Source organism: Centruroides vittatus, unplaced genomic scaffold, assembly GCF_030686945.1.
Source record: "Centruroides vittatus isolate TY-2023 unplaced genomic scaffold, ASM3068694v2 contig_1221, whole genome shotgun sequence".
Taxonomy (NCBI): domain Eukaryota; kingdom Metazoa; phylum Arthropoda; class Arachnida; order Scorpiones; family Buthidae; genus Centruroides; species Centruroides vittatus.
The window spans coordinates 1-23,058 of NW_027120784.1; the positions used below are offsets into that span (position 1 = coordinate 1).

Genomic DNA, 23,058 nt, shown 5'->3' on the forward strand with positions numbered 1-23,058 from the left:
TCCGGTATAATGATATATGCTACTTGAAGCTGTTTATCGAGAAATTTATAGGAGAGCAATTATTGTTAGCGGGACACATTACATGTGGATTAACAAAATAATATTAAAAAGGAAAAAAAGAAAATTACTAGACTTTACATTAGAGAATTAAATTTAAAATAGAGCCAACTAAGGTTTTATAACAGGAGATTGGTTAGAATGCAACACATCTTCATTATATAATTAATCTCAGGAATTAAATTGCAGCCAGCCATTTCTCTTTCCGCCCAGGGTATTGTTCATTCGGTAACGAATAAAACTTTGTACCTGACGGCGCAGTAATATAGGTAACACTACAACCGACCACACAATAGTTAGTTTTTGAAGTTTTGTGTGGCAGAAAGCTGTGGTTCATTATCACAGGAAGAAACAACCACTGCTTTTCAGTACGTATCCAATCCAAAGACGCACATGTTTTCCCGAAGCAGTTTTCTTTGCCTGCGTACAGGTGGCGCTCAACTCAGTTCCACTAGCTCTATAGAAACAAATGAGCGAGATCGTTCTATATCTATACAATTGAGCTCTTTGTGTTAAAAAGCATTAGCTTTGACATCTGTCCCATCAGGGCCGTATTTACGAGCGAACTTTTTTGCTTAGGGCCTCGAGTTTCAAGGGGCCTCAAAAATTTCTACTAAAGAGAAAATTGAAGTCAAATTTTCTAATAAATTTTTTTTTACAAATCAATTTTTACTATTTTTTTTTAATTCAACAAAATATACTTTAAATACTACACAAAATAAAAAGTAGTTAATATGTTTACGTTAATTCTTTTCTTTTTATGATTGACTTCTAAAAATGTGATGGGTTGGTAAGGGGCCTGACACAGCGTTTAGCATAGGGCCTCGAAATGCTTAAATCCGACCCTGTGTTCCACATAAAGTTACTGGCATTTTAAACATTAAGAAAAAATCTTTTAAAATTGACAGCATAACTTGTTCATATAAAGCTTAACAATCGGGAAACTTTTTGCCAATTCTTAATAATCTTTCCGTCGGTTATATTTATGAGCTCCGCATTCTGATTTCCGAATAATCATCTGTTTCTCATGTTTCATGTGACGAAAACTTATACGGCTTTGAAATTGCAGTTTGGAACGCAGCAGAAATTTCTCTTTTTTTTATTGCTATCCATCTTTACTGTTGACAATACAGAAAAATGATTCAAACGACCCAGATAAAATAGTTTTGTTTTCAAACACCAAAGGGCGCGCATCCGATGAAAAATGCGAATAAGTAGTTTATCCTTTTCGTCTTAATGTAACACAATAGCTTTTATTATCTCTTGTGTTTTTTAAACTTCGTTTTTATCGTCTCTTTTAATCTTTTAACCATTTCTTTGTTCAGAATCAACAAATACTATTAAACATTACACAAAATTAGTGATGTATACTTTTAATTTTTAAAATTAATTCGAATTTAAATAGGAATAGCATTAATTACTATTATTAACTTATTTCAAACTGGACTCTTCTGTTTATTTTAAATGCTTTTTGTTAAAGCTTTTATTTTATTTTATGAAAAAAAAAACATTTAAATTTGTTCAAGAGTTTTGTGTTATGCTTTATGGCTTCAACCAAGCATGTCGAAGGAATAAATTTATCCCAATAAATCAGCGGTTCCCAACCAGTGGTCCGCAAGAGCTAAAATATGGTCCGCGAAAGATTTAAAACTTTTATTCATTTTAAATTATTATTCCCACATTGATACAAACTGAATTTAATTTTTACTAAAAATGTTATGTTTTCTTTTATAATAGTACTGTTAAAGCATGTTGCTCTTGAGTTTAACGATTACTTATGTTAAAAGTTTTTATTAAAGTTTATTTTTAGATTAACACAGTTTATTTTTCTTAAACCTTGTGGTCCCTGCTGACAACCATGAAATCAAAGTGGTCTCTGGTCAAAAAAAAAGCTGGGAACTGCTGCAATAAATGATCTAGTCTGGGTAAATTTAATACAAAATACTCACTTTTACTACTGTATTTACAATTTTTTTCTTATTTTTGTATTGTTGATTGTTATCTCTTTCTCTCTCCCCCTTCTTTTTTTTCTAAGTTTCTTTAAATTAAAGTTATTTTTTAAACCAAATAAAAATATTATATAGTACAGCAATTGAATTTATTTTATAAATTGAAGTATTTTATAATAGAAATTTTTAGAATAGAATTTTATAAAACAGAAAATATGTTAATTTCAAATTCTAAAAATAATTTTATATGTGTATTTTCATATTTATTTATTACTTAATTAAAATATACAAAATGAATACATCTATAGTGATGTTTCATTAAAGCCATGAAAATTCTAGATTATACAGTATATTATAAATATATCCTACTGAATGCTAGTCTGTAACTTTATAATAAAAATGCACTTATATTTAAATAGAAAATACTTATTTTTACTATTTACATATATTCCTTATTTTTTATTGGAAATTTCTACAGACTTCAGGTAGGGATATATACTTCTACAAATGGTCGCCAAAATGTGATAGGATGTGTGTGCTATAGCCTAGTTAAAGTTTTGTTGTGTTTGTATTTATTTTTAAATTATTGTGCACCTTTATAAATTATTTATTATATTAAAGTCCAAAAATTCTGAAGCTAATAATAGATATAATTAATATCATAGATCTGGTGAACAACTTCAAGCCTTACTACAGAAAATTACATTCAAATTAACTTAACACTCGAAAAGTTCTTATTTTTCAGCAACTATTATACATAAAGGATTGAACAAATAACCACAGAAAATATTTGCTCTATTGTATAGCGTTAATTACCTAAATCAATAAAATATATTTTTAAGTAATAAAGTATTTTAGACTATAAATTATAAAAGAAACAACTTTAAAAAAAAAGAGTGATATATTATAAGATTACAATATCCTTTTGTTGATATGGAAGAAAAATATAGTAATGCGATTTCCTTCTATTTGCAGATTCATTCTATCCCGCTTTTCCTATACAAATTTTATGAACCTTTCAGTTTGAGATAAGAAAAGATGAAGGTTTACTTCTGTGAATACCGTTAATGGTTTAAATAGCTTATTTCTAATAAGTAAATATTCCGAATATTCACTTTGTTCACGTTGTACGATATTATAAAATCATTTTTAATAGAAATAAAACTTCATATGTTTCTAATTAAATAAATTCAATTTATAAATAACATACTTAAATAGTAAGTAAACATTGTAAACAGTAGCTCGGGGCACTTTGTATCGCAACTTTTGAAATTCCAATTCCCAGATAGATTTTGGTTTTTAAGTATCTTGTCAGGTAACAAAGCACTTGCAAATGGATACTCGGAACTTATGATTAGTCATTCACCTACTGTATATAGATAGGAAATGAATGATATTAATTAAACAGTTTTGAGTAAATTACATAAATGAGTATAATTACCGAATTTTCGCGGAATGACCGGCATGCCGTAACCCCGGGGTTTGTGGTATGCCGGTTAAACTGCGACTAAAATATAAAATTAATCAGATGTAATAAAACTAGTTGTTAATTAAACGTCAAAGAAAACATTCTTCCAAGTAAAATAAAATAATAACATTATAATTTGACCGACTTAAAATCGGGAAGAGAGTTTTCGTTTACAAGACAATAAAGCAATTAACGACTTATTGTCATTAGTAGTAGTTATTCAGTGTGGGCTATACTGACCACCTACCCTGACCTTAAAAATAATACTTCCTTTCAAATTTCACACAAAGCCGATGCTAATCGGTTTAAGCTGAGATCATTTACAGCGAGTTTCTTGAATGTAATATGTTCATTTTCACGTTTTTGAATCAAATAACAATAAAATAGCACTTTCGGAATTCCACGAGTATTTTTACGTCGTTAGAAAGAAGACAAAATAAAGAAATTAAACATATAATCGTAGTTTTTGATGTAATGCTGACAGTTTTAGTTTTAGAATAAAAACTCGTTCGTTTTTATGTGACGTAACTGGTTCGTTTTATTTAATGCACCTCTATAGAGATGGATGTATAGCCTCACTTAACCCGGCATGCCTAATTTTCTCCGAGATAAACCGCATGCCGGTTTTTACCATACGGAAATATCTGATTTCGTGATCTCCCCCGGATAGAACCGGCATGCCGGTCATTCCGCGAAAATACGGAAATAGAATATTTTAAAACAAATAAATACTGTATATATTTTGAATATTTATTAATAATAATTGTAATTCATCCAGTTTAGTTTGCTTGCTGTGTTTTAAAGTCGGTTATTAATCAAACATTTATACTTTATAGCCTAATGTGAATTTCAACAAACTTATAAAAACCGAATGATCTTCTTTATATAGATTGTAAATTGTAAAATATGTTCTGGGGCATCCCAATTTTAATAACATTAAATTACTGATAACAATTTCCAAGATTAAACATTGTAGCCAGGCATAGTGACGATATCATAATAATATATAACTAGTATCTTATGCAAATTTATTTTTTGGGCAGATTTGGTCTTTATTTTAATTAAACAGAATAAATGTTATAATATGTTGTTTTTGGACTGAAAACACACTGTAAAATTTAAAATAAAATATAGTAATTGAAATTAAAACTTTCAGTCATTTAAATTAATATTTCATAATAAGGAGTAATGTAACAGTCAAATTGCATATTCTAATGAATAATTATTGCTTAATAATCATTTTATTATAAAATAAACAATAAGTAAAGTTGAAGTAGATATTTCTACTTTTTGTCTACTGTTTAATAAACTTTTATAAATATATTTATTTAATTCTCTATAAAAATAATTAAATTTAGTTTATATGCATAAGAAAGTTCCTAAATGAAGGAAATTGTTATCTCTTGCAAATATTTTTGAACGTTTACTTTACATAAAATATAAAGTTTGCGAGAATGGTTTTCTTTTCTGTTCATCTAATCTATATATATAAAAACGAATGTATGTCTGTGTGTTTGTCCTTCATGCATTACCACACCATTTATCCGATTGCCATAAAACTTCGGGAAGTTGTTTAATACACTCCTGCGAAGGTTTGTGGCATATGTGAAGACCACCATTTCCCCCCTTTCAAAAATATATTTATATATGGATTAAGGCTTTCATGTCCAACAGATGGCGCTAACTTCTGACGACTTAAGTTTGCTTTTCTGTGAGGCATTATGCTTTTCTGTGAGAATGGACTAAAGCAGATCATTTTCTATCTATCTATATAAATAAAATATAACGTTCGTTTGTTCCTACCGATTCCTTTGAAATTTTGACACAACGTTGCATTCGAATACGCACGTGTTTTTATATAATATACATGTCGAAATTCCCCCACTGGGGGGAGATGGACGGGATTAAGGCTTACCGTGAAGAACTCGGCTTCTATTTATACTATTTTGCATGCGGTTTTTTGCGTTTTTAATTGCGTTTTAATAGGTTACGTCAACAGAATATACACTAAAAAGGGATTTTTCGATATTCCCCAGCGGGGAAAGGGACAGGATTAAGGCTTACTGTGAAGAACTCTGCTTCTATTTATACCACTGGTTCTCAAACTTATTTCGACCACCGCCCACTTTGAGATTAAAAAAATTCCTAGTGCCCCCATATTTTTTAACTTGCCTTTTTACATTACCATCTGTTGCGTATCTTAAAAACAGTTGCAAATATAATGTTTAAACATGCATTATTATATGGATAGGATAGAGTGTGATCTATATCCTATTTCTGAGATCAAAGAATGTTTCAATGAGAGGAAATAAAACTCATACTTAATCATATTTAGAAGTATTTTTATTAACATTAAAAGAAGGCTTTGAATTTAAAACTTATCTAATGTGAAGGATGAATCTGATGTATTTCGACCAGTTTGTTAATATCAGGATCGAATTCACTTAAAATCAGCCGTAAGTCGCCGCGTTCAGTAACTTGCAGCCGATTTCTGTTTTTAGTTAGCAACGTTGCTACAGCACTAAATCCACGTTCACACAAATACGACGATGGGAATGCTATCAGAAATCGTTGAACAACTGACCATAACTCAGGGTACAGTTGAGAGATTTGCTTCTGCAGCCAAAATTCTTGGTAGCCATTCTTGAACTTTCATTTTTAGCATATTTATGCAATAATGTTACTATAATAAGTTCATTCATGCTATAATATAAGTCAACGTGTTAGAAATATTTAGGTTGTGATCTTCAATAAAAATTAAAAAATATATAGATTGTCAGCATTTTATATATATTATAGTCAGATTTTTATAAATAGAATTTGTCTGCCATCGCCCCTCTAGATTTCCTTAATGCCCCCTAATTTCCTTTGAGCCTTCTACTGCCCCCCTGAAAGCCTCCAGTACCCACAAGGGGGCGTTATCGCCCATTGAGAAACGCTGATTTATACTATTTTGCATGCGGTTTTTTGCGTTTTTAATTGCGTTTTAATAGGTTACGTCAACAGAATATACACTAAAAAGGGATTTTTCGATATTCCCCAGCGGGGAAGGGACAGGATTAAGGCTTACTGTGAAGAACTCGGCTTCTATTTATATATTTTGCATGCGGTTTTTTGCGTTTTTAATTGCGTTTTAATAGGTTACGTCAACAGAATATACACTAAAAAGAAATTTTTCGATATTCCTCAGCGGGGAAATGGACAGGATTAAGGCTTACTGTGAAGAACTCTGCTTCTATTTATACTATTTTGCATGCGGTTTTTTGCGTTTTTAATTGCGTTTTAATAGGTTAGGTCAACAGAATATACACTAAAAAGGGATTTTTCGATATTTCCCAGCGGGGAAAGGGACAGGATTAAGGCTTACTGTGAAGAACTCGGCTTCTATTTATACTATTTTGCATGCGGTTTTGATTGCGTTTTAATAGGTACGTCAAGAGACTTACACTAAGAAGGGATTTTTTGAAATTCCCCCATGGGGGAAGTGTTATACATTTATAATAGATACATTTTGAGCCACAACAACGTGTGGCCGGGTCAGCTAGTTTTAATTTATAAAAATGTTTAATCTGAGCTCCTGTTTGCAGTTTGTATAATGTAAAAGTCCATGTGAATATAGAAAACTAAATATATTCTTATTTAACAAATATCTCCGAATTTCTTCTCTAATTTCGCATTTCAAAACTAAATAAATTTATCCTCATACTTTATTATACAAATCATTGACATAGCAAGAAATCAAACTAATTGAGATCGAAAGAAACACAATCAGCTTCTCTCTACAAACACCGTACACACCTAAAGAGCCACACGCCGCGATGCATTATAGTATCGTGTCTTGACCTGTTATATGTTTATAGACCAGCGGTTCCCAACCTTTTTTTGACCAGGGACTACTTTGATTTCATTGTTGTCAGCAGGGACCACAAGGTTTAAGAAAAATAAACTGTGTTAATCTAAAAATAAACTTTAATCAAAACTTTTAACATACATAATCGTTAAACTCAAGAGTAACATGCTTTAACAGTACTATTATAACAGAAAACAACACTTTTAGTAAAAATTAAATTCAGTTTGTATCAATGTGGGAATAATAATTTAAAATGAATAAGTTTTAAATCTTTCGCGGACCATATTTTAGCTCTTACGGACCACTGGTGGTCCGCGGACTACTGGTTGGGAACCGCTGTTATAGACCTTGGGTACGTTCGTAAAGTCGAACGAGTTAAACGAGAATGACGTCATCGTTATTCTTATTTCGTTAGACTTTTCGAACGATTCGTTACTAACGCGTTTAACTCGTTTGACTTTACGAACGTACCCGTTGTGACAGGGTTCTTTCCAGCAATCCGAAAAAGTAACCAATCGAATGAATGGGTTTTTGAAGCGCCATCTACATTCTATGTTAAAAGCATGTGATTGGAGGAGATTGAGTTCTTTTTTGAGTACCGACGAAAGCACGTGGGTTTTATTTTAGACATACATTTGTAAATTAAACGGGAAATTTATAATAGTACATAATGTAAGTAGTTATATTTTCATTTTTATTAGTATTTTTCAAACTATTATATATTTTTTAATGTAGACACTGCCACGTGTTGTTTTTTTGTCTTAAATATTCATATATAGCGTTCATTGTTTGGTTTCTTTCTTATTTTCGAAGTTTTAAAGATAGATTTATTATTATGTTGTTATAGTAAAAGCTCATTTTTTATTTGTAACGAAATTGTAATAATTAAGGTAATATGTGAACCATCATTTCTTCTTTATAATCATCCATTTAATTAATATTGTTGAATGGTGTTCATGAAGATGGAATGGTGAATTATTTTTAAAAATATGTTAATTGTTAAGAAAAATATAAATATATTGTTTTAATCTTATTATTAACGGATCAAATATGTTAGCATGATTTTAAAATCATAATTTCTGGTTTAAACCAAAATTTTTACTACTAATTTTTCTTCCAAAAAATTCAAAGATCAAATGGTTAACTCCCAGTACGGTACATTTGTGTGTGTATATTATAATGGGACATCGAAGTAATTTCATTATATTTTTTTATGAAATACCTTTAGAAAAATGCAGGGTCAGATGTTTAATGTTGCAGCTTTCAAGAATAGACTTGTTTTCTATGAATAGGTATAAGGTTCATTATCAAGAATTCCGTAGGTGTGTTCTTTGAATTTACTTAATGTCTTGTTGAATCTTTTCTAATACTCGTTTGACTTTACGAACGTACGTACCCCTTGTGATATGGTTCTTTCCAGCAGTCCGAAGAAGTAACCAATCGAATGAATGGGTTTTTGAAACGCCATCTACATTCTATGTTAAAAGCATATGATTGGAGGAGATTGAGTTCTTTTTTGAATACCGACGAAAGCACATGGGTTTTATTTTAGACATACATTTGTAAGATTTTAAATAAAAAAAATTGAATAAAAAGTACTGTTTTTCACGACATTCGACGATTAATAAGTTTATCGTTTGTAACCTCGCGAGTTATTCACTTAATACCTACAGTTAATTTTTTGTTGAGTTTCAGTCACCTTTCACTTTTGTGAGGTAAATTAAACACCGTGAAAATGATGTCTAAAAGAAAGAAAGTCGTTGTTACGATGAAAAAGAAATTAAAAATGTAAAATAAAATATATATAAACTGTTATTTATGTCGTTAACGAGTTTTCCGGTCATCCGAATCGGTCCAGTACATTTAAGACAGAAAAACGGGGTTCCACTCTATTGTCCATCCCATAGCTTGTTTAGCATATATATAAATTTAGGCTTGGTATAATACAAATCAAATGTGCAGCAGAGTTAATAAAATGAAACTTTTTTTAAAAGTAATTTATTCCATAAGCTGAACATGGCCAAAATGAAGCTGAAAATGTTTTATAATAAATACAACCCTTGGCAAAAAGTGTTTAAACATGATATAAAAAAAGTGTTTAGTTTGAGTTCATTTAGAAGAAAATAAAAATGTAATGAATAAAACGTATATTTTTGATTTGAGCATTATACTTTTATTTTGTATTCTACAGAGGGGTTTAACTAATTAGAGGGGTTGTTTTCTACAACCTGTACTCTAATTAGTTTTGTCGTGTTATTGGGTTGCAATTTGGAAAAAAAATTGTAGGCCTATCAGTCTTCTGTCTGTCTATCCTTCCTTAAGTGTAGTCGAGACCAGATAAGATTAACTATATACGAATTTCCGGTTTAGACCGGAAGTCACGTTTTTCAATTTAAAAATTTTCTCCCGAACGGAGTTAGATGGCCGGCATGGTTTCATTGTTAACAGGAAACGTATGATGTACAGGGGCAAGACACTGTTAAATTGAAACCATTATAACAAAAATATTGCAGCCTGGCATTGTGACAACGTCGCAATAAATAATTGCTCGGGTAGAATAAGTTTACAGCGTAATTAAATTACTTGCTTTGATTTTGAATAGCACTATTTAGTTAACAAGTCGTATGCTTTTATATTTATTAACGTCGTTAAGTGTTTGAGTTTTACAATGCATTCGTTTCTCTAAGGTCACGTATCTTAATTTAACAGAACAGGCTACTGAGCGGTAGTGAGTCAACTCTCTCCACGGTGACGTCATGAGTAGTGGCACTTTCCGTGAGAGCGCGTTACACTACCTTATCTATGGCCGCATTTCTTTATGCAGCGCTCGAGAAACGCTTTACAGCGAACACACTGGAACTGGTTTCTAATTGGCCAACACTGCTCGTGATGTCATTTCGCTACACACACTCTGCATGAATAAACGCGGCCTATATTTACCTTATTAGGAATTCATCCAAATTCAAGCAAATATTCAAAAGTAGCAGATTCAAAAGCAACTTTTTACCAGATTACAACTGAGATTTCCCTCATGTTCTTGTGGTTTGGATAGACATACTAAGAATTTGACCTTATTTTTTTATCCCTCTTTTTTTTTGGAAGGAACATTCTAATCTATATGCTATATATTTTTAGTGAATGTTTTAATGATGTACCACAATAAAATTTAAAATATTTTGTTATAGTATATGGTGCACCATCATGTTGACAATATATTTCTTTTTGTATAGCCTAAGCATTTTTAGGATACTGTTTCATTTTTATTGTTTAAAAAAATATTGTATTTACCTATCTTCTATTTATACATACGGAATACGCTAAGGCGAAATCAATTTTCAATTCTTTAAGTACGGTATTTGCGTATGAATTAGAGGTGAAAAATCCAGTTCCGCACCAGCGCCGTGCGGTGATAATTTTCAAAAGGGACCAGATGAGAGAAAACCTATTTTTCATACATTATAACAATTATTATTTAAACACTCGAAAAATTCATTTTATTCGCATATTATTGGTACATTAATTTTACTTTCTCAGTTCTATTATAGAATAAATAACAGAGGAAAGTATGACCATCAGTCAAAAATGACCTTCCTAAGATTTTTAGTTTTGGATTCAGGGAATTTTGAAATGTCGAGAAATGCAAAAAAAAAAAAAAAAAAAAACAAATTTGGGGCTTTTTGTGTTTATTTGGATTATAGTGTAGGTGTGGGAAACACGATTTTGTTTACCGTCTTTGAAGCTTAATAACTTCTATGTTTTTTGTCGAAAATTTCTGAAATTTTGCAAGGAGGTTTGTTTATTAGGGGGATTGGTGCTATTAAATTTTGGTGGTTAAAGGTTGAGGGGGTGGAGAGATAAAGGAGGTCGTGTGCCATATTTTGAGCAGGGTCGGACTTAATGACGATTTTACTCGTTATTAGCATTTACAATTTTTTTTATAAAACCCATCTCTACCCTCAAAATTAAGCTTTATGTTATTTTATAATGATTAAAAATATTTTTAAAAATTCAAATAAAATAGAATACAGCACGAAAATTGTTGACGCCTTCACTCTACTTGACGATTCACCTAAATCAGCTGCATCATTCATGTTACGTTAATGTCGCATGCTAGGATATCTATATTCTCAATTAATCTAGTCGTTTATCAACATAACAACTTTATTGTCAACTATAAAGGTTTCGCCAGCTCGACATGAAAGGTAACAAGCACACCTCGTGGTTCAATGGTACAAAAGCGCCCTCTCAGCGCAGAGATGTGCCCGCCGCCCTCCTATAGCCAAATTATAGCCACGACAGATTCCCTGCCTAATTTGGCCATGGATTGGGTGCGGCGTTCACATATACAAAAAATTGTCTTTGACGAACAGATTTAACTTCGGTCGGCTTAACGGTTTTGTGAAGGCGTCGGCTACGTTTTCTTCGGTCTTTATATGTTTAAGTTGAAATGTTCCTCCTTCTATCTGTTGACTTAGATATGATGCCAGTCTAATTAAATGGTTTGAGTTGTTACTCGTGTAGCCTGACTTTGCTATGGAGATCGCAGATTGGTTGTCACATAGCAATTGGATTATTCCCAATTTCCCAAACAGTTCTTCCAGAAAGAATTTAATCCAAATCCCTTTTTTGGCGCAGCTTCCTAAAGCGTATAGTTCGGCGTCGCAAGTCGAAAGAGGGGTAACGGGTTGCTGCTTCGAAGTCCAACTTAATATGTTCTTTCCTATCGAGTATACGTATCCCGTTATACTCTTTTCTGGGGGGGTTCTCCAGCTGGCGTCAGAGAGGCCCTTGACATCTAGTCTGTCTGGTGTGTAGCGCAGTCCCGTCGCTTGTGTTCCGTTCAGATATCTGAGTACGCCCTTTAATGCAGTCAGGTGAATGTTTCTTGGATCTTTGGTATATTTTGAGAGCAGGGTTACTGCACACGCTATATCGGGTCTCGTGCGCGTTGCCAGGAACATCAATGAGCCTAGCATTTCTTGATATAACTTCTGATCGCACGGTTTTGAGTCGTTATATTTTTCCAGTTTAACGTCTGGATCAAGTGGGGTACTTCTTGGCTTGCAGTCTTGCATTGAGTATTTCTCTAGTATGCACTTTACGTAATTTTGTTGTTTGATTACTACCTCTCCTTTTCCTTTTAATATTTCCATGCCTAGAATATTCTTCGTGTCTGGACTTTCTTTGACCTTGAATTTTCTTCGTAGTTTTTCTAGTAGTTCCTGTAAGATCTTCCTGTCAGTAGATATAGTTATTATATCATCTACATGTATTCCCAGGATAACTTTTCTAGTGCCTAGTTTATAGGTGTACACACACTTGTCAGTTTGGAAGTTCTTTGCGCCGATCTCTATTAGATATTTGTTGAGTGTTTGATACCAGATTCGGCCACTCTGCTTTAATCCATATATGGCTTGATTCAATTTGCATACTTGCCTTTGGATTTTCGTATTTTCTACGTATCCCTTGGGTTGTTCCATATATATTGTTTCGTCTAACCTTCCGTACAGATATGCCGTTTCTATGTCTAGGTGGTTGACGTCATAGTTGTGCATAGCAGCGTATATCAAAAGTCCTCTAAGACTATCCGCTTTCATAACGGGTGAGAACGTCTCGTGGAAGTCAATTCCGTACTTTTGGGAGCATCCCGTGGCTACTAGTCTGGCCTTGTATTTTGTGCATGAGGTCAAGGGGTCGAGCTTGATGTTGTATACCCATTTGCATTTTAACGGTTTTATTCCCTCTGGTAGGGTTACAGTTTCCCATACATTGTGAGCCTTTAATGATTGCATCTCTTTTTGCATGGCTTCAATCCATTTGTCCTTGCTCGGTAGGTTCATTGCTTCCTCGTAACTGTTCGGGATTATGACTTCGCTTTCTGATAACAGGACTCTGTTGTTGGGTTGATATGTTGGATCGTTTGTGTCCTCTGGTATGTCTTCTTCGACATCGGAGTCACTTAGGGGTGGTTCATAGTAAAAATTTAAAGGTGGTCTAGGTCTTTTCCCTTCAATTGGAGAGTGGGTTTCCTCTATAAGTTCATTTTGGTCGTAATCTGCCTCAATTTCGTTATCAGGATTTGTGACTTCTGTATCCTCTATGTCCTGAGCTGTAGAAGTTGAATCGGTGCCCTGTCTCTCTATATCGACTAGGGTATAGTCCTGCGTTGGATTCGCTTGTTTTTGGAGGTCTTTGCCCTTTTGGTTTTCTAGAAATTTTACATCACGTGACTCGATTACGGTCGTAGTGGTAGGGTCGAATATTCGGTAGGCTTTCCTACAGGATGAGTATCCCACAAAGATTCCTAGTTTCGCCTTTGAGTCAAGTTTACTTCTCTTCATCTTGGGAATCCAATAATATGCTTTACAGCCGAATACTTTCAAGTGTCCTACAGTGGGTTTTCTACCAGAGAACAATTCCTCGGGGGTCCTCTTCATGTCGTTCTGGGTGGGTGTCCGGTTGCGTACATAAGTGAAGCAATTCATTGCCTCAGCCCAGAAGTATTTTGGCAGTTCCGCTTCTATTAGTAGCGCTGTGGTACCCTCGATAAGAGTTCTGTTGGCCTTTTCTGCCACGCCGTTTTGAGCAGGGGAGTAGTAATTAGTCAGTTGGTGGTTAATACCCTTATCCTTTAAAAATGTCCTTAGGTTTTCGTTAAGGAATTCTCCCCCGTTATCAGATCTGATTTGTTTGACCTTTCTCGAAGTTGCGTTTTCGACGTTTTTTATGAAGTCTATGATTTCTTCCGTCGTTTCGGATTTGGCTCTTAAGAATTTGGTGAAAAGTTTTCTTGAGTAATCGTCTACAATGGTGAGTACGTACTTTGCTCCTCCCATTGATTCATCTCTAAAGGGTCCGACTAAGTCAAGATGTAGGAGATCGAGAGGATTTTTTGATTGTTTTGTGATCACTGGCTTAAAGGGCTTCCTGGTGAACTTCGCTCGAATGCAGGTATCGCATACAGGTGTGTTGGATTGTGGTACGAGTGGGAATTTGTGTACCATCTCGTTCTTGGCTAAAATGTTCATGTAATTTCCGTTGATATGGCAGAGACGCTTATGCCAGGTCTCCCAGTCATTATGGTGGGATTTCATACTGTATTCGTGGCTGGGGGTCCTGAGTCTAACAGTGTATAGGTCTTTCCACTTCTTGCCCAACATGATGACATTTCCTCTTTCGTCGAGTATTTTACAATTCTCGGCGTCGAAGATTATCTTGATTCCTTCCTTTGCCAGTTTGTTTACAGAAATTAAATTGTTGCTCAGATCTGGGGTGTATAGTACGTCTTCAAGAAGTAACCTATTAGAGTTTTCGTCTCTTATTTCTGCGACTCCTATGCCTTCTGAGTATATGACATTATTATCGGCCATGGTGATTGTTTTTCTGTCTTCACTCATGTTCTCTAACCATTGGCGATTTGGGGTCATGTGACTGGTCGCCCCACTGTCTATGATCCAGCATGTATCTGGCTCACCGTTTGTGTTTAAAGTCATTAATCTCTGTGGGTTGTTATCCTCGTTAGCTGATTTTCCCTTTCTCTGTCGGTTATCGTCCTCTCTAGCTGAGTTTTCCCAAGCTATTTTAGAAGTTTTGAAATTTGATCTTCGGTTATCGAGATCGAAGTAGTTATCTCGTTTGTCTCTATTCCTTGCTTTGTTAATCGGGTTCAACCAACATTCTATTGCCTTGTGATTTGGTTTACGGCAGATGTAGCATAGCATTTCCCTTGTTCGAGATTTTCTTTGTGCATTGTCTTTTGGGGTTTTGTAATTCGGTGGGTGATATGCTCTGTAGGCTGCGAGGTTTTCCCTCTGTTCGGGCCCATTTCTTTCTTCATATCTTTCAAAGGTTTTTCTCACATCGGAGATCTTGGGGTCCTTTAAGTTGTCGAATTGCATGGCTATTAGGTTGTACTTTTGCGGTAAACCTTTCAATAGTGCGGTGATGAATTCGTCGTCTTCTATTTGAGCTCCCATTATCCTAGCACTCTCTAGAAGTTTTTCTCCTCTTAATAGATAATCTCTCCATGTCTCGTCACGATTCATTACTAATCTCGCCACATTGTTTCTGGCCTCTATCGCTTGTTTCCTTAGGTCTCCTTCATATCTTTCTCTTAAGTGGGTCCAAATTTGTTTTGCCGTTCTACACGTTAAGATAAGGGCCACTTGTGTGTCATCCATCGCGCATGTTAAAATGCCTCTGGCCTGTGAGTCCGTTTTTTTCCATTTCGCCTCTTCGGCGGGATCCGTAGGTGGGTCGTCTATTAACAGATTTCCCAGATCTCTACTTTCTAGGATGGCCATTATACGGTACTTCCAGCTTGTGAAATTGTTACCCGTAAACTTCGGTAACTGACCATGTCCTATTTCGGCCATTCTATTCGTTATAAGGGTTCGGTTTCTAAGATAGCAAATTTAGGCTTACCGTGGCTGGTCGTTCAATCCAGTTGCATCAACGCTGGAATTTTCTTCCTGGGCCCATAACCCTTTGTTACGTTAATGTCGCATGCTAGGATATCTATATTCTCAATTAATCTAGTCGTTTATCAACATAACAACTTTATTGTCAACTATAAAGGTTTCGCCAGCTCGACATGAAAGGTAACAAGCACACCTCGTGGTTCAAATGGTACAAAGCGCCCTCTCAGCGCAAGATGTTGCCGCCGCACTCTCTTAGCCAAATTATAGCCACGCACATTCACAGAGTCAAACTGCGCTGTTTCGCTCGAGGGGCCCGCTTCTCCTAACGAGTCCCCTTCCATGTTGAATTCAAAGCTTTCTAATAACGTATACCGACTTTTAAGTAGATTCACACTTTAGATGAAAACTATTATGTGTTTTATGATAATAGAAATATAAAAATCACCAACAAAATTTTGTTTTTAATAAGCCCAAGAAACAATCTCTTATTACAGAACAACAATATGACAGGAACATGTGTTTGCAATCTAGTCCTGTCAATGAGTCAACTAAAGGATGATCAAATTGGTTCGTGGAAGAGTGAAACTAGGAGTAAAGTAGTGGAGGACGGATGGGAAAAATAAATGGAAAAATACATATTTTTAAGTGAAAGGTTTCAAATACAAATGCATTATAAATAACATTTAGACGGTACTTCAGGGAATTTAGGGGATTAGCCTAATCCCTCTTGTCCATTCTCGGAACCCCACTGTCTGCTTCAATAACTGAAACTGTTGGAACTAATCTGAGTGAAGTAAGCTTTGACACTTTAAAAGTTTCTTGTGTGCACTCATGAAGTCTACCATTATTTGGTATTGCGCTGTAGAAGTTTTACAAACTTCAGTTTTTATTTTCCATGTTAAGAAAATTATACTATTTATAAAAATAGACGAAACTCCACTTAAGGTTGCCCGCTGTGACTCCATGTGGTGCTAACACCAGGGGATAAAAACGGATTGCCGATTTCCGCTATCAGTGACACACACATGACGTTGCAATTTGTGTATTCGTTTCAAGGTGAACAATTGTCTATGAACCTAACAAGAACGGTAAACGTATACTTGAATATCGCTCTAGGCCATAAGTTCGTTAGAAATAATCGTTGACGTTAAGCACCAAAACTTTTTCACTACGACAGACATTGCATTCAGTATTGCCTCCCGGATCACGAAACGTAAAAAGCAGGACGTCATGGGTTGTATGAACGTTTCCGGTGTACTATTTATGACTTACCAACAATTAATCGGTTGCCAAAATTTCGCTATTTTTATCAAAATAATTATGAGTAATTAATGAACAAAATAATTAAGAGATTTATTTTTAATTCAGATAATTAGCGAAAATCATCATTCCCACGATTATACACGGTAACATTCACTGTTGTCCGAGAGATAGGACAATAAATCGCCAATAGGACTACTATTTCTATAAGTTGAATATTAAAACTTTTACGTTATAACTGGTATATAATACAGTACTATTCATCTTTGAATTACAATTTATGCAATGAATATCGACATTTATCAAACAGTTTAAAAAACAGCATATTAAGGAAAAGCAGGACTTATTTCAAGACATCTAGTCATTTTATTACTGTAGGATTTAAGTAACAGCACTATAGCTACATCACTACATAAGTAACATTGTGATAATTTAATAGAATAGAATATTCTATATACTGTATAGTAAATATTGAAGGAGAATTCTTCAGAGAAATTTTTAATATGAACTATTTACTTGTAAATAAAAACAGGGCAATCTGAGGCATTTGGTTAATCTGGGACATCTGGTCACTTTAGTTTTGTGTTTTGTTATTTTGTTTCATGTATTTGACTGTAAAGTTGTCTGTAGTGGAAGTTTTTGAACTAAATTTTTGTTTTTGCAAAATCCTTTTCCTTGCCCTTTGCAAAGTCTGTATACAAATTTTGGTGTTGATCTGCTTATTGGTTATAGCTACAGAGAACTCTGAATAGGGAAACTAATTATGGCTACCCTCTATCTCCAATTCCTTAAAGTACTAATGCGATATATTGAGAAATTTTGTATTATATTATTAATAAATTTTATGTAAATAAATTTATTTGATTCTTTATTTTTCCTATTTAATTGTAACTTAACAATTTTTTACAGCAAATATTTTACCGAGTACAACTAGTTCATCAGATTATTCATAAATCATTCAGCATTGCAGAAAGCAAATTTTGGAGGGATACATCTTGAGTCATTCCTTGATCCAATATATATTTTGGACTTTTTTCTTGTATTTGGTTGGTTTACAACTCTGTGTGAAAATGGGACTCAGAAGAGATGAAATCTTAGAAAAAATGTATGTAAATAATCATTTATATTTTATTCTAAATTTAAACATTTTTTTAACAATTACAAATACACCTAACTCTGTTTTTACACAAACTTTTCTTAAATGATTTTGATTTAACATGATTTAAAAAAATTAATTTATCAAGTATGATTCTAATGAGGAATGAGCTTTAAAGTTTTAACGTGATCTGAAATCGTTACTGTCATCTTGTAGAGATATAGGCCTACCCAGTGGTGATATTCAAAATATTTAACAAAGGGTTCGCTAGCAGAAAATTTTTCCCTGACAATCACCGACAAACGAAATGGAAGTTTTGGCTAGAAATAAATACAATACCTTTTCTTGCAATATGGGTGAAGACCAGGTAACAATAGTATATTAGTGATGTAGACCTTTTTTTTTTTAGGCAGAGAAAGTTTTCACCCCAAATGGCACTGCTGATAATAGACAGATGTCATTATCTCTCAAAATACAATATCCTTTTTATTTTGCTGTCTGTATCTCGACACGTGTTCCACAGCCATCTTGTATTATCTCGCGCACGTGAGATTGTGGGATCTCTCTTATGACTGGATCTAGTTTCAAGAACTCTCTTGAATCGATTGCAATTAAACCTTGTTTCGGTTGAAATTGAAACGGTCGAGAGAGATCGCACCAAGACATAGTCTTTGACCTTGCTCACAATCTAGATTGAAATGCTCGATGCGAACAGGGTATAAGGCTCTAGTTTAGTAGTATTACAGAGTATAATACGTATATTTTAATATATTTTTAAAAAAAAACAAAACCACTGAGAAATGTTCTGTGTGTTTAACAAGGTTCGGGAAACTGAAAATTTTACCAACGGGTTAGGGCGAACCCGCTGAATATCGCTACTGGGCCTATCCACAATATGAACCCAGTCATTAATAACTGAATTTGTCCATAAAACCACTGTAACATCAACACCACAAGACATTACTGCTAACGTTGTTCGGGAGTTCACAGAAAGAAGTCTACCTGTGGATGAAGAACACGATAACTAAAGCATTTTTAGTAATAGCAGTGATGTTTCAATTATGTGCAAACGTATGCATTTATTGTCAGAAAGTGACAGTGAATAAAATCTTATGTATAACTCACATTACATATTCTGCCCAATTTTTATGTTCATTAATTCATTACATTTTCTTTTTGTTTTTCAAATGAAATCTATGTTCCTATAATTCATTTTATTTATGTGCAGTGTATATGAAATAAAATTTGATAACATGCAAAAAAGTAAGATTCTAACAAGGTTTTTCATATACTTTATTTCATTATATTTGATGATTTCTTAGGTCCATAACCAATCTCCTAATTTTCCATATATACAATGTATTTTTTACATGTAATTTCTGGGAACCAATCTATCATGTAAAAACAGAATTAAGTGTATTTTAATTTACATAATTACCAATAGAGAGAATAAAAGAAAAATATTAATTATTGTATATTTCATACATTGATTAATTTATTTTAAAATGTTAGTGCTGTAAAGAGCATATCTTTCATTCTTTAAGATAATTCCAGTAAGACCCCACTTAACTCAGGGATGCGTTCCTAGATGACTAAGCGAAACAGCATTAAACGAGGCCATTTTAACATAGAGTAAATAGGGAAAGAGGAACATGCAACCAAAAATAAACAAATTTTACGTTAATTTTAAGTTATTTTTATATTAATATGCATAATAATATATGTTAAACAATACAAACACATGCACACAGAAATGTAAGTTTATTTTTTGCAATGAAGGTACTAGCTCTTCTGAAATTCTTGTTTTTTGCCATAAAGTCATGTAGCTTCATTTGTCGCTTTCTTTTTCTTTCCTTAAGCAAATGTCAGTAGCAAGAGGGAGATTGCATCCAAAATGCCTTGTTTTGCTTTTGCACTCCTTTCAAAATCTGGATTATTCACCAAGGGCGTCGCCAGCCAATGGGCCAGGGGGGGGCAAGATGATATAAATTGATAGAGGATATGAATTGTATGTAGGTAAAATAAAAACGATTCATAAATTTTAAGAAGCTTAAGATTATTTTAATTAAAACATAATCTTCTTGGGTTTTTCGCGCGGGAATTAAAATCGGGCAATAAATGACTTAGCATTTAAATAATTTTTTTCACATGTCTAGGGATGGGCAACTGCCCCTCTGCCCCCCTCTGGCGACACCCTTGTCATTCACTACAATTGGATCAACAATTTCAGTTATCATTACCAAACTTTTACTGAAGAAATCTGTACAGAAATTTTTTGGGTTCTTCATTTTCAGAATCACTATTTTCCAGTTCGACATAAAGACTGTACCAACTTTACCTTCATGAAACCATCTAGGGAGTTGCACACTTCTTTCACAGTGTTTCATTGACTATCTTTTGGATAATTTTTGGTTTATAGTCTGTTTAAGGCTTTTGTTAATGGTTTAAATCTGTGAACTACAAACAGTTCCATTTCCACATTCCTGCATTTTACAGTTTCTTTTACTTTCTTTTACTTTCTTCACAGCTTCAGAATCAGAATCATCAAAACTTAAGATGAATTGTGTTATCTTCTTGTAGTTCTCATAGTTGAAAACAGTTTCCTCAGTCACCACCTCCACCTGGTGACTATAAGCTCTGGTTGTAATGGTAGTCCTGTGATTTCATAATATAACTGAATTCTTACTGGTGCCTTCTGCAATAGTTTTGTTGTGTTTGAAATGAACTCATTTACAATAAAGTATTCCAGTCAGACAGCTCCACACTGTATCACTCAGAAGTGAACTTGTCTGAGAAATGACATTGTACTGTGATTGGTTGGGGATTGAGAGGACAGATTTACATAATTATTGAATCTCTGAACGCTGAATTCAGAAAAATTATTATACACACTCTCTGTGTAGGTTTAAACTTTAAAATACTTAAAATGGATATAGTTTGAATGCAAAGTAATAAAATGGATGGATTTTTTGGCCTCCTACTATACCAAAAAAATGAAAATTATGCCTTTCTAGTATCAATTTATCATTCCCTATCATTTTCTGAAATGGATGCTGTACCCAAAATTCCAAACCTTAATTATGACTAAAACTATAATGAATCAAATTATTCTTAGTGGTAACAGTATATTTTTTAAAATTTTATTGATATTACATTTCATGTCACAGTTTGGTAATTTATCACTAAGAAAAGTTTGTGTGAGAATCAACATTCTTTTGAAAATTAGTGGTGTAAGCCACAATCATTGAAAATGGAATATGAAAATTTATATTGGGTATTAAAACAATTTAGAAGTTTGCATTGATTCAAATGAAAGATTTGAAAAATAATCGTTTTTTCACATCTTTCTTTGTTTTATCTTGAGGAAACCGTGTTTTATATTTTCTTTCTTTCTTTGTATTTTAATACCAAATTTAAATTTTCACATTCCATATGACTTGTGTTCCCCTAATATGTTCTTCTAGAGGGTTGTATTTAAGATGGAGTTGCCAATATCACCAGTGATTGGGCACATGTTCTTTTCATGGATGAGTCATGATACAGTTTAAATAGTGATTTCCAACCTACTATTGTCTGGTGGAAAAGAGATTTGCAACAATCCATTAAATATCAAAAATGGTTCAGTTCCCATGGCAGCGGTTTGCTTTCTGGAGAGGCATCATTACATGACTGACTACAAGAATGGAATATTGCAGTGCTAAAGAAATTAAATTGAAAAGTGGAATAGCATTCAGCTACCAATGTGACATCATTACATGACTGCACTGACCTGCATATCTTTCAGAGAGGATCAATGACTGGCTGGAGAAGTTCAAAGATAAGATTCTGTACCCCCTATGTTAGGGCTGTTTAGGAGTACAATCAGCCTAGATTTCTATCTGATGGATGATAATGCCTGACCCCACTGAGCTTAGCTGGTAGAGTAATATCTGAAATTTTAAGATATTGTTTTGAATAGATTGGCTAGCACATATGCTAGAAATGAATCTTATTGAGCATGTTTGGGGTACCTTAGGTTGCCATGTTGCAGAACACTAGCCTTTACCTAGGAACTGAGGTTAGCCTTTCTACAGGCATGACAGTTGATTCCACAAGATTTAATTAACACTCTCATCTTAGGTAACATGAACAGACACTGTGAGTTGGTACATTGAAAAGCTAGTTACATCACTGTATAAAACTATGAGCAATTATTGATTTATAGTGTAGATTGCATTTTATTTTTGGACTTTGTAGTATCAAAAATGTTTATTTCATGTAGTTTCTTAAGTATTCAATGTAATGCAAGTAGTTTTTCACATTTTCATTCATTATAAATTTTTAATTAGATTTTTATATGTTAGTTATAATTCTCAAAGTTTAAAATTTACATTATAAAATGGAATGAAATGTAGATTCTGTTTCTTGATTAAAATGATTTTTTCTCAATAGACAAATATGTCCAAATTATTATCATTAATTTTTATTTAATTAATAAAGGAGAGTCCACTTATAAAATAAAAATGTTTATAAAAATTATTAAATTTATAAGTTTGAACTGTAAATTTAGTATGTTATTAAACATAAAATGTATTACATCAATTTTGATTACATATTATTATAAAATAGACTTATTTATAACACTATTAAAATAACTATTTTTTACATTGGTTTTTAGGATATTTTCTGCCACCAACATGGAACTGCCATCAAGTTTACATCTTGAGGAAATATTTTTTGATCAAGAATGGGTAAGAAAAATGACATAAAATAGTGTCAGTTAATACATAATTGAAATATAAATAAAATTCTTTTAATATTACCAAACTTAAAAAATATGATATATGAGAAAATTTATTTAATATTTATGATTTCATAGCAATATTTTTAATAGTTACCATACATTTAAACATTTATTTAAATTCGCTACATTGATTTAAATAAACAGGTATAGCATAGGAAAAAATTAAAAACAATTT

The 23,058-nt window shown here is 33.2% G+C and overlaps 1 protein-coding gene across 4 annotated transcripts in view; it reads left to right on the plus strand.

The window, feature by feature from the left end:
* The first annotated feature begins 7,947 nt into the window (after nucleotides 1-7,947).
* LOC136987518 (uncharacterized) overlaps nucleotides 7,948-23,058 on the plus strand; it is a 39,894-nt gene continuing 24,783 nt past the window's right edge. For 3 of the 4 annotated variants that reach the window (XR_010882621.1, XR_010882622.1, XM_067285260.1), the window contains exons 1-2: nucleotides 18,024-18,109; nucleotides 22,758-22,830. Coding sequence is in view for 2 of the 4 variants with exons in the window: in XM_067285260.1 (XP_067141361.1) it covers nucleotides 18,075-18,109; nucleotides 22,758-22,830 (108 nt within the window). In the remaining 2 variants the exon portion in view is untranslated. Of the gene's footprint in view, nucleotides 7,997-18,023; nucleotides 18,110-22,757; nucleotides 22,831-23,058 lie in introns of those variants that run through there. The other variant, XM_067285268.1, reaches the window with a different exon arrangement.